Genomic DNA, 12,909 nt, shown 5'->3' with positions numbered 1-12,909 from the left:
ATAGTTTCCCGAGCTTTTCCATAACTGTGCCGTGTAGATGTAATTCTCACATGGGAAAAGAATGCGTCCACATTGCCATAGATGTTCCCAGACTGAACAGAAGGTCAGAATGTGGCTATTTCAGTCCCTGTAAACAAGGAAGGGGTTTAGCTAAGAACGGAGTTCAAACCTTGGAATGTATTAACAAGGACATTTTAAACAGAACACAGAGACATCCGGGAACACAGCGCACCACGGAGGGGTGGGGGCTGGGTGGGGTGGGGGGGGTCAGGCTCCGTTTGCAGGGCGGCCTCTCCCCACAGAGCCTTTCCTGAAGGGGTGGGGGCTGAACCACGCCGCGCACGTGACAGGACACACAGGGAGGAAAATGCACGTAGACAGTCTAGTCTGGGGTCAGGCACAACAGTCTCCATTGAAGAGCACGGAGAATGCTGCTCTCTGAAAGAATATTCTACAATTCGGAAACATTTCGTGTCAGTTGTCCTCAATCAAAAAGGTCGGCCTGTGGCCCTCGGTGCAGGGGTTGCTGCTGGGTTTGGGGCCAAGGCACTTGCCGGCAGCTCAGGAGCGACGCCAGCCCTGGCCGTGGCTGCTCCTCCCGGGCTCAACTGGAGCTCTTTCTCCCGACAGTGAGACTGTTTCCCCCATCCTTCTACATGCACTTGACCTATTTACTGGTGATTCTTCCCCAAGAGTCTCTCCAGCATGTATTCATTTCTCCCCAAAGTCAGGTAAGGAATATCCCCCCCAACCCAACTCCCAATGAACATGGGACACAGTTTTCATTTTATACCTGTTGGCCTAAAAAAATCAATTACCAATATTAATTTGTAATAAAAAGCCTAGCTACTAACATTTAAAAAGGCTCATAGTCTCGAGTCTCCAGAACAGTCTTCTGGAGTTGGAAACTCCTCCCCCACATTCTACATACACACCCCCAGCCACCTCTCCCCATGTGCACCCGTCAGCCCCAGAAACCAGCACAAAGCATGGGCCAGTAAGCTGCTTCCCCGTGTGGGTTCCAGCTCCACACTTAGCCAGAGAAGGCTCCAGCCTCCTCACGGTCCAGGCCCTCCGAGGGCTCATGAGGGCAGGCCAGAAGCAGTGCTAATGTCAGGCCTCCTCCAAACTCGATCTTCCACAGACGGCCCCAGAACTGGCAAGCCCCAAGGTGAACATGGCTAGTGCCGACAACACCTTGCACCCTGTCTAGCCCATGCTGGCCAGCAGCCCGCAACCCAACTCGGCTCCTTCCCGAGTCCCGGATCCACCCCCACCTCTTGTCTGCTCTGGGTCACCCCCACCTCTTGTCTGTTCTGGGTCACCAGGCCCTTCCGCTGTCTAAATGAAGTCACCCTGTGCTCCAGCTGCCGCTTCCTGATGGGGCTGATCCGCATTTGCCCTGAATTGCTGATGTTTGGGTCAATTTATTGCATTAAAAAAAAAATCATTCTAACTTGCTTCCAAAAAATTGTATGGGTCCTTAAAGTTTGCCAGACCAGAGGGAGAAAAGACCCCAACAAAACTTGACTTTTAAGAAAGTTTTACCAGGTGATAATATCGGTAAGAACAGCATGGGCGTTGCTATTAAATGAACCATGGCAAAAGGAGAATCTAATGTGTTAGAAAGCTCTGGAATTAGTGGGATAAATATTAGCCACCCTACATGACATGGAAAACGTTTACCTGTTGTAAGTTTGGTCAGTGGGAGAAACCCATCAGTGGGGGGAAAAGACCCCTAGTACAGGTTGCTGGGTTCCTGTCCAGGCAGGAGGAGGTAGGATCCGAAACCTGGCACCCGAGGTGTGTCTGCCAATGGACGGGCGCTATTCTGAGCAAGAAATTACCTAAGTCCCAAAAATGTGCTAACGACCTCCTTGGCTTGATCTGCTTGATTCTCTGTCCTTAGCAGGAATCTTGCCCTCTTTCTGACTCATCTTTTCTTGACAGGCCCCTTTTAGGGATGAAATTTGCTGCCTTATTTGGGCCGAGACATACCGCCGTTGGCCTGCCCTTGGCATGGCTGTTGTTCAAGGCCAAGTTTTCCAGAGAGACTAGAAGCCCCTCGTGTCGCACCCGGCAGGCCGGTCACCTCTGGGAACGCTACGTTATTGTTTTAAGACAACACATGCTGCTAGATAGCTGACGAATTAAGGAGGAACAGCTGATATCAACTGAAGAGATGAACAGATCACCAAATCACCAAAATCACCCTCATCACCCAGAAGGAAAGTCCAGAGTCGGGAGGAATTCAGTAAGAATCCTACCTCAGTTGTGCCCAAGGGCAACCACTTCGTTCCAAAGAGGGTCACAAGAATGTCTGAGTCATCGGGAAAGGGTTGCATTATGTTCAGTATAATTGGATTCATAAGTCAGAAGGAATATATACATACTACATCTAAAAAAGAGTCTCACCAAAATGGTTAATTTCCAAAAACGTTTAAGGGCTCGAAGGGCAAAGTGTCGTTGATCTGTAAACCCCCTCGGGTGGAAAAGCTCCTTCCACAGGCTGTGGGCCAAGGCGGTGTGGACAGCCTTGCCAGGAATCGGCCCCACGAGGGAAGGGTGAGGTGCTGCGAGAGCCTGCTCTCCCGGGGTGCCCTTCCCTACGCAGGCTGGGGCTGGAGGAGCTAATGGAGAGCAAAGCCCTGACCCCGGCGCTCCCCACCAGCATGTCTCCGCCCAGAGCACCCATCAGAACCATCTGGGGGTGGGAACACCCAGACCGCTGGGCCCCGTCACCCAGGGCCTGGGACTACCTCCCACCCTGGTCCGACACCCTGCCCGGGACATGCCACTTCCCCAGAGGACCTGCTCGGCCTCTGACCATGGAACTCACCGGCACGCTCCAGTTTCGTAGAACAGCTCGAGTACGGTCGCCACCGCCGAAGATGGCATTAACACCCACAAGACAGATCGCAGCCACCATCACACACCTGGAACCTGCGATGGGGGAAGAGATCAGCCATTCACAGGGTGCAGTGACCTCCAGCCCGGGGCCGGCCCACTCTTCGGGTTCCCTGAGGCCTGACGGCCAGCCTGTTCTGAGGGCAAAGAGCAGAGAGCCAATGCCAAAGGGACCAAAGGCCTCTGATGCGGAGCTGGGAACAGGTACCACGTGAGAACGGCCTTACGCCAGCGGCACGGAAGCTCTCGGCTCGAAGTCTCAGGACGTGGTCAGAGGGGAAGGACTCTGGCAGTTGAGTGTGGCTCCCAGGGGGAAGGGCACCTGGAGAGAAGCGTGCCATGGGGGACGTGGTCTTCACACGCTCACTCAAGGGCACGAGCGTGTCCACCATGTGGCGGGGCAGAGCAAAGCTGCACACACAGTCCCGAGACCCGGGTCCCCGGGACCGCTCAGAAGCCCCATCGGGGAGAGGGCTCAGGACCTGAAGGCCCTCCCCCAGCCCGCAAAGAAAGGAAGCGCCCCAAACCCAAACAACTCCAGGAGCTGCCTCAGACCACAACTTTGGTCAGCCCAAGGCCATAAAAGCAATTCTCCAGGAGGATCCTGTGCGGTCACATGCACCAATGAGCTCGATTTTGCTCTAAGCACCTTCTGGAAAACACAAACTAAAACGAAACATTTGTGACTATATCCCATTCCCTAGGGTTTGAGAATTTTGAAATACGAAGGTGCTGAGATCCAGCAAATCATAAATTCTTAATATTCTTCTGCAGGCATGACTGCCTCTGAGCCAGCTGGTTTTCACGAGAATTCCAGGGCCGATGCAGGAAGCTGACTCCCGGCACAAGGACGCCAGAGGCCGTGTTCCCCGTAACAGGCCTGAATGTTGGGCCCCGGGCGGTGCTACTCTCCTTCCTGCAGAGGGGCCGATTCAGACACGCAGCGCTTCGTGAACGGGGGCGCACAGGGTGCTGCTGCAAACCTCAGGTTCCCCTTATGGTCTCACTGGTTTGCCGGCACGGGATGCAGCTCCCCCACACCCCACCGGGGTTCGGATGGAGACTGGACGGGGGCTGAACTGTCCTCTGGGATCACAAGTGAGGCTGATGGAAAGCCTGCCTTCCCAGGACAGCTCTCTTCACAGAACTAAGGAAAAAAGAAAGTTTTCCCCAGAATTTCACTTTAAAAACATTAAAAGAGAAGTAAATGAAATTCCAGTTTCCTAGGAAAGGTTGGGTCACTTGAGGACAGGAAAATAAATATGCGTCTTTGCAAACAAAACCCATCAGCGCACCGCACGTCCTCCACCTGATCTGCACGTGCCAAGAACTTTCGAGGGAGGGCGCCTCGGGTGCCTCCCAGGAAGGCCAGACCAGCACTGCACTTTCAGGAGGTCCCACCGCCAGCCACATCCCCCCAGGGTCTGGCAGCACAGGGCAGCACCACAGCAGCACCTGTTGCCGCGCCAGCTCCCCCATCCGCCATGGGCAGGGACAGTGCACGCGCCTGTCTGTTCTACAGGGACCCCGTGAGAGGGCGCCCCAAAGCATAAAACACCAGAGGCAAGTCCAAATTGTATTCATTTTCAACTTTACAGTGAACACGCAGGCCTTCTGAACTTCCCCTTCCAGCCGAGAAGGAGGGAAGGTTGGGTGGGGGGTGGGGCAAGGCCCTCGTAGGTGGCCCTGACCTTTTCTGTGAAGGCACCGGGACCCTATATCCTGGTCTTCAGACACAGCTGCCCTCTTTTGACTTCTCCCAGGGACCGTCAGGCAATTCTCCCGAAGCACGTGCTCAGGGGTGTTGAAGCTCTCCCCGCCAAACTCACAGAAAATAGGTAACGGGCAAAAGCAGGGAGATCACAGCTTTGGCCACACTTCCTGACAGGGGTGCTTCGTAGATGAGCTCAGTGGGTGCTTCTGTGGCTAGCAGATGTCTGTGGTGCCGTAGCTTAGGGCACTTTCGAATGCATGGCAGTGGCTGGAAGGAGTGCCCCGCACACAGTCCCGGACCTGGTACGGGATTTCAGGCCCGGCCCTGCCTTTACAACTCACGCAGGAACCTACCAGACCCCGGGCTCAGGAAATCAGAACCAGGGCACGTGGCTCCTCACTGGGAAAACGGAGACGCCGCTCAGGGAAAGCAAATCGGCACCCAGGGCTAAACTGCAAGCTGCCTGGGCACATTCTCTGCTCCAGCGTAAGCCCGCTGCAGCACAGGCCTGGGTGGCTTGGCAAAGGGGAAGGCAACAAGACTGGAGAAGTTAAATTCTTCTCTAAACTTGAGTTAAGTGAGTCTGTTCTGAAAAGGGCACCCACATAGCTCTGGGGAAGCTCTGGGTCTCCGCCTGAATGCTAAGTGCCAGGCTGACCCTGGCCCCTCTGCCCTCCTGTGACATACGGCGCCTGCCGGCCCATAACATTTACCTTCCTCCCTCGCTTGGCTTGTTTTCCCCTTAGCACTTCTTACCGCCTGACGACTTATGTTTAATTGTAGCGTATCAGCCATCTTGGCCCTGTTACAGAAAGCGAGCTCCACGCAGGCAAGGATTTTGTCTGCTTTCGTTGCTCCTGTAACCTCAGCAGCCAGAATACTACCTTGCTTGCTGCAGATGTTCACTGGATAAGTTACTGCATTAATGAATTTAAGTGAGACAGGAGACGCAGTTAACAGGAGGAAGGGGAGAGGCAACTCAGGCACAAGCACCGCCCTGGTTCCTGGGCACGTGTGCTGTGGCAGAAAGCATGGCACCTGGGACTCTTCTAGGGAGAAGGCAGGGGTCCCTGCAGGAGCCACAGTGCTGAGTTCCAAGCTCTGTCGTGACCTCCAGTGCCTGGGGCTCCCTGGACAATGGCAGCATCCCCAAGACCCTTGTGCTCATGGCCAGAGACAAACTAGCCCGTTCCTCCCAAAACAAAACATAAGGAATACATACACATAGCTTTACATTCCAGTCTTATCTCTTGCCATGTCCTTCGCTCCTTTGTTGGTGCTGTAACTAACTACATGTGCTTATAATTTCTGTGCTATGGTCTTGGTCCATGGCCAGGGAAATTATAGGAGTTCTTAAAGAGCACCCTCCCATATCCACCCCAGCTCCTAATTTATTATTATTATTATTATTATTATTATTATTATTATTATTTAACTATATTTGGATACCCAACAAGAAAAGCTGTGTAACTTGCATTCTCTGTAAAAAGTTACTAAAAACCTGCTCATGCTGGGGGTGCCTGGCTGGCTCAGTCAGAAGGGCATGCGACTCTTGATCTCAGGGTTGTGAGCTCGAGCCCCACGTTTTGTGTAGAGATTACTAAAAAAAAAAAACCAACCCAAATTTTAAAATAAACAGGGGCGCCTGGGTGGCTCAGTCGATTGGGCGTCCGACTTCAGCTCAGGTCATGATCTCACTGTTCGTGGGTTCGAGCCCTGCTTCGGGCTCTGTGCCCACAGCTCAGAGCCTAGAGCCTGCTTCGGATTCTGTGTCTCCCTCTCTCTCTGTCCCTCCCCCACTCTTTCTCTCTCAAAAATAAAAAAAACTTGCCCATGCTTTCCTGTTCTCAACATATCTGGAAAATGGATCATTTTCAATGATTAGCACATAATCTGGGGTTGTCCACTTCATGGCTGGACCATTAGCAGAACTCTAGTGCTGTGCAGACATAGCTTGTAGCCAGACTAAACACCATCAAGCAAGATGATGAACAAACCAAAACACCAATTACACTTACACCTCTGATGGCCTTATTTATGCCACCAATGACAGTAAACACACGCACACCCACACGTGCCTCTGGGACCTTCCTAACAGGTTCATCCTGGAGCAGCCTGAGTGCTAACTCTCTTTAAAACGTGTATCCATGACGCCCAGCCGTTAGAACTGGAGTTCCTTAGGGGCACAGGCCTTGTTTACGTTTTTATATTTAGTACATAGCAGACACATAATATATGTTTATTTGTAACATAAATAAATAAAGCTTGCTTACTTTTCTCGTCTAGTCACTGATTTCCCTTTAGAAATAGGTCAAAGTGAGTAAATGAAAACTCCTTGGGGGGCCCCTACGAAACAGGCCCTGACTGTTGAGGATCTGGAAGTGCGGCATCCCAGTGCTCCACACATTGGACGTGACGGCCATCTGAGTCTGCTTACTGGTCGTCCTATCTGACACCAGACGTCACTCCTGCTCTAGTTTTCTATTCGGGTGCCATCTCTCCACAGACGAAGGAAGTCTCCTCTGATGAACGGAGGAAGGCCACGTGGCCTAGTGGTGCCTCTGGTGGCACCTATCCCACATTTGGCCTTTTTGAAAGATTCATTTTATACTAAAACGTTTATTATTTCATCAGAACCATGGTTTTCAATTCTAATTTACATTTCCCTAAAATTACATGGCCTGGATTATTAGCTGTCTTGGAAAGGACTTGATCCAAGAGACTAGAAGGAACCTGAGTAATGGATCCACCCTGAACTGGTCTAACTTCAGGCAGGATGGGAGATTGGAGTCCTGACCCCCAAGCGTGGTGGTAATGAGTACAATTATCCATCCTCTTTGCTAATACCTCTCCTCTGCTCCCTCTAGACCTCGAGGAAGGAGTCAGGCCCGTGGCCCAAGTTTAGCTCAGAACAAACGATGCATCCACAGGAGACGTCCCATCTGCACACAGACCCGACAGTTTCACCAGCCACACATCTGAAGGGGGAAACTGCTAGCTCGCCCTTCTTCGGCAGCCACTGCTGCCTCTAGATCTCTGGTAAGATAGGTCTGTGGGGAAGGATGATCTGGAACTTGGTGGGTGGGTATAAACAAAGTGCAGATCTTATTGGCTGGAACCATGCAACTGTTTAATGATCGTTCTTCCCTTGGCCTATATAAATGCTTAAAAAAATCCTTCCTCAGGCCAAATGCCACCACTATACTTTGCCAACTGAAACCGCCAAATTCAAGGGTATTCTCCTCTCTTACTCAACTCTCCTACACCATTCGATACTGCTCACCGAGCAGCTCCCCGCTGCCAAACTTCCGGGCTCCAGCCCTCCTCTGCAACTCTGGTCACTTCATTCTCGATGAGCTGCTCATCCTCTGCTGACCTTCTACATCTTGGTGAGCCTCGAGGTTCCGTCCTGCCCACCTCTCTTCCAGTTTCCACAACTTCTTCAACCAGCCACTTACACTGAATGCCAGACCTATTTCAACCCATCAACTCTTTGGTGAGCTTCAGAATCTCCAGTTACCTAACCCCCGCCACCTCCAGGTGGACACCTACCAGCCTCTGAAAACTGAGAGAGGAGCACAGTCGTGGGACACAGAGGTGCACACAAGCAGTGCCTTCTGGAGCCACATGACAGCGCTGTACCAGCATCATCCTGGGAACGGAGGGAAAGTCCCTCATGATGAAATGACTGAGGCTTTTCTAAGTGAAGAAGCAAGTGCTGGGGACACGCCATTTAAAAAATTAATTATGGGTATACGGATGTGGAACACGGACTCGGGAAGTCCTGGATGTAATGGACCCTAGAATACACCTCAAAGCTTAAAAATGGTTTTTTCAGGAAGACAAAGTCTTCCCTAAACACTAAGTTTTTAGATTTCAAAAAACAGTAACACGTTTAAATTCTTTTTTAAATTTTTAAATGGACTGCTGACTTTTTTCTAAGAAACTACATTTAAAATATAATTGCCATTCACTAACATTACCATTTCATATAAAACAGATAACGGACCATAATTTCAGAATAAGGGACAAATATAAGTAGTTTTAGAAAAGGAATCTAGGGGTGGCTGGGTGGCTCAGTTGGTTAAGCATCTGACTCTTGATTTTGGCTCAGGTCATAATCTGACAGTTTCTTTCTTTCTTTCTTTTTTTTTTTTTAAGTTTATCTTGAGACACAGAATGTGAGTGGGGGAGGAGCAAAGAGAGAGGAAGACAGAATCCCAAGCAGGCTCCATACTGTCAGAGCAGAGCCCGATGCAGAGCTCAAACCCATAAAACTGTGAGATCATGACCTGAGCTGAAACCAAGAGTTGGATACTTAATCGACTGAGGCAGCCAGGCACCCTTCATCATCTATTTCTTAGAGTTCAAGCCCCAGGTCGGGCTCTGTGCTGACCCTGCATTAGGTAGAGGTATGTACATAATTTTACAAGAACTCTTAAGCATTTCTAAATGGCTGAAGGTCTAGTTCATGAAAAGTTTCATGAAAGTTTTTCTTCTGTTTTGTGAAGATATGATATAAACTAAGAGAACTGTAGACCATAGAACTGTAACATTACATAGACTTTCCTCAATTTAAGGCAGACTCCCCAAATGTACACACCATATTAGAGTTCAGAATAATGGTGCTTTGTATTTAACCGAAATTCAGTCAAGATACTGAATTAAAGAAGGCATCTGGAATCTTATACAAATGATATGTTTACAGGAAAAGAATTTATTTGGGGGCGCCTGGCTGCCTCAGTCAGTGGAGCATGCAACTCTTGACCTAGGGGTTGTGAGCTTGAGCCCTATGTTGAGCATATGGTTTACTTAAAATCTTAAAAAAAAAAAAAAAAAAAAAAAAAGAAACCCCTCATTTGGTGGTTCTCGGAAAAGGCCTAAAATAAAATGGCACAAAGATGCCATTTTAGCATAGTGCTTCCTTCAGGATAAGAAACTTTAAGGAAAGCCTACTGGAAACAGCACACTGTTGGCCTTCAGTCAAAAGATTAGGTATTACAGAAAGATTAGAACTTACTCAAAGTTCTACTGTGCATGCATGCAGGGAAAGGTAATTCTGATAAATCGCTAAGACTCCCACGACACAGTACTACATGCACGGGGGGATGAGGCGCGCCTGTAACCGGACGAAGGTGGCTGTTCAATGCCAGCAGCAGGTGTGTCCTAGCCAGACGTGCGGACACCTGACGGGAACACTAGCACTGGCTGCTGATTTATGAAGTGGAAGGCCAGGCCTCGGTGTCTTAAGCTAGAGTACCATCTGTCCCTCTCCCTCGATCCCAGGAGAAATCTCCCAGAGAGACGCGGCACCACAGAGGAGGTCCGCCGCGAGTTTATGGATGGCGGGAGGATGGCGGGCAGACGGCGGGCAGCGCAGGTAGTGAGGCGGCTGTGGGCGCCGGGCAGCGTCTGCTTTGTACGGGGTGTGTTTAGGCGCCTGACGGGCTGTTACTCAAGCCAAGTACTTACATAGTATTCAGCAGAACTGACGGGACTTCCAGCCCTGAGAAGTAGCCTCGGAGGGAGGGAGCCAGCGCATCTGGAAAGACATGTGGGGAGAAGGCAGTGAACCGGGGCTCCCAGTGGACATTCTCGTTCCTCACAGGGCATCCTGTCGGATGGCCACCCCTTCACTGTTCAAAGATGGTGCCCTTTTACATTTACCAGTGGGCAGGACCCCCCCCCCCCCAAGGGGCTGAAAAGTATCAGAACAGGGCCCTGAGAAACCTTCCACATCCCCTGATGAACACAGGGGCCGAGCTCTCAGCGAGGATCCAGCTCTGGAGCACGCCGGGTCCAGCAGCTCCCATGCTCCCACTGCTGGGCTAAAGTCTGGCCAGTGAGTCCGTTTCTGCACTCACTCAGCAAGGCCTGGGCTAGGAGGCAGGCTGCCTAATGGTTTTCTAGGCAGGGTGTGGAAACATCTACCTGCTTTGACAAGGAAGGGGTGGTTCACGACCCATCCATGCCAGTTGTCTGGCCAAGACATTTTTGAGATTCTGCTCCTGGTTCTTTTAGAAAAGGGTTTCTGGCCTCTCGGTACTGTGGGGTACCTGGTACCCCATGCCCTCTGCTCACTCTGCTGAGAAGGACCTGTAGCCCTTTCTCTTCCATTAGGTTTCTAAAGTGGAAGGCCAGCAACAAAACAAATGGATCAAGTGACACTCTGTCCGCTTAGCAGAATGTTCCCGGTCTTATGCTGAGGAAAACGTGAAGAAACAAACAGAAGGGCAAGTGCACTTTTGCTTTAACAGATATCCATCTGTTGGCAACGTCCGTTTTGCACCTAAGTCTTCGGACAGAGGCAAAAAAAGCCCATTCACCATGGCTCCTCTGTCCTGGAGGAGAGAACAAATCACACCAAAGAGATACTCAGGAGGGCTGGGTGGCTCCCTCCCAGTGTGACAGGAGGCGAAAGATGGATCTATGACCTGGGTCTGGCCCATGTTTCTAGAGTAGAATGCAATGCTGGAAGGAACTTCGCCCTGACAAACCTACTTCAATGGTTTAATAAAACAGACTTTGCTGGAGAACCCTCTTTTCACATGGCATCTTACATCTCCAAAGCATAAACAATAAAGCAGCATTCTGGGGGAGGTGGATAAATCAACTGATATCTGGGTATTCTGAAGGACATCCCCATGTGCACAGAACCCAGTGGGGTCAGGATCTGGGTTCAGGCTCCACTAGCTCTCATAACTTGATTCTAAAGGCTGGGCTGTGCAGGAGTGGGCCCCAGACAAAGCTGACACAGGATCCCTGGCCTTCTGTCCTGGCACACATGCGCAAGTCCTTAGCGTTTCCCTCTACCCCAGGACCTCTTCACAGGGTGGCTCTCTCCTCTCTGGTTCTGAGTCAGGGCGAAGGGCCATACCGGGAGACTCCATCCCAACCTGGGGCAGCAGCATCTGGCCTCACTTATTCAGGAAATGGGAACCTAAAAGGACCACAGATGCATTTTGAGCTTCTGCCCATACCAGGAATCATTCAAGGGATCTCCTGAGGGACTGTATCAGACATTCCCAGAAATCAGGTTACCAGCTCCAGAGGGCCCCCCCGCCCTCACTGTGAGGGGGCAAAGCTGTGTTCCCTGGGAGGCACCAGCAGGCACTAAAGCTCATTAAGGCAGGGCCAGGGTTGTCCAACACTCAGTAACAATTAAGAGAAGGGACCAGAAACTCTTTGCACGCAGGTACGCTAAAAAAGAGGTCACTTTAGGAATTTAGGAGCACATGGAGGATAAAGGAGAGAGAAATAAAGAAGGGAAGTGCGGAAGGACGGGAAGGAAGGGGGAGGGAGGAGTATAGGGGTGCAGGGGAAAAGGCAGAAGGGAGGAAAGGAAGACAGAAAGATAAAGACAAATTTCATACCTACCCATGGCTTATGGCTTTGTGCATCTGAATCCACTTGCTCACTAAGCAAAGGGCAGAGTTGGAGCTGCCTTCCTGAGACAGGTGGTAAAGGACAGGACTGGGACACAGCCCCGGGGCAGGTGGGGGGCTGGGAACCTAAACACACAGCGGGAGGGGATGGGTCTGTGCACGCTGGAGCCGGAGGGAGCACAGTGGTGGCGACTGGTGCTGCCTGGGTGTGGGGCTGGGGCTCTGAGCCCCATGAGGCCAAGACATGTTGGTGTTTCAGAGACACAGGAAGAGGGAGGTCTGACCAGGGGGTGGGGGCGCAGTGGATGGCATGACTGTTGGTGACAGTGACTGCAAGAAGGAAGCCCTTCATCTCCCACGCACCCACCCAGCTTCAGCTAACCTGTCACGCATGCTGGGCCTTCTCCACCCACACAAGCCTCGCACGTGAGCACCGCAGTCAGCCTGGCCTAGAACCCCCAAGTACTCCAGGGTGATAAGCAGGCGGACTCTGGGCTGTGGGGTCCAGGATAGACGGTACTCAGCTCAGCTCAGTCCATTGGCTGATGCTCAGGGAGGATGTGGTGGTGATGGAGTCAGCAGAGGCCCTGAAATTCATGACTCTCGTGCACCATGGCTTGGACACCACTGCCCTTGCCAACAAGGTGGGCCCTTCTCACTGCACTACTTACTCCACAGACATCCAAGCCTGCCCCTCTTTCAGGTCCGAGGTGCAGTGGCACCCATTTGCCCGCAGAGGGCAGTGTCCCCCCACCCCCCCACCCCCACCCAGGCAAGGATGAGTTTCTCCCCAACATTCCTGGGCAGCAGGGCAGGTAGGGAAGTTCAGGAGCAAACTGAGCAAACGGAGTTCCCAGCAGGCAGCTGGTCCAGGTGAATAAGCTGTTTTGTGCTAACCACTGC

At 51.5% G+C, this 12,909-nt stretch overlaps 1 protein-coding gene across 1 annotated transcript in view; it reads right to left on the bottom strand.

The window, feature by feature from the left end:
- Positions 1–2,854: 2,854 nt before the first annotated feature.
- RBPMS (RNA binding protein, mRNA processing factor) overlaps positions 2,855–12,909 on the bottom strand; it is a 166,694-nt gene continuing 156,639 nt past the window's right edge. The window contains exons 7-8 of the mRNA XM_042983127.1: positions 10,094–10,163; positions 2,855–2,943 (exon numbers count right to left, since the gene is read on the bottom strand). Coding sequence (XP_042839061.1) covers positions 10,101–10,163 — 63 coding nt within the window. The 3' untranslated portion in view covers positions 2,855–2,943; positions 10,094–10,100. The remainder of the gene's footprint in view (positions 2,944–10,093; positions 10,164–12,909) is intronic.

Source organism: Panthera tigris, chromosome B1, assembly GCF_018350195.1.
Source record: "Panthera tigris isolate Pti1 chromosome B1, P.tigris_Pti1_mat1.1, whole genome shotgun sequence".
Classification (NCBI taxonomy): Eukaryota; Metazoa; Chordata; class Mammalia; order Carnivora; family Felidae; genus Panthera; species Panthera tigris.
Note: the sequence above shows the minus strand (reverse complement) of the source record. Positions and strands in the feature narration are given on the sequence as shown.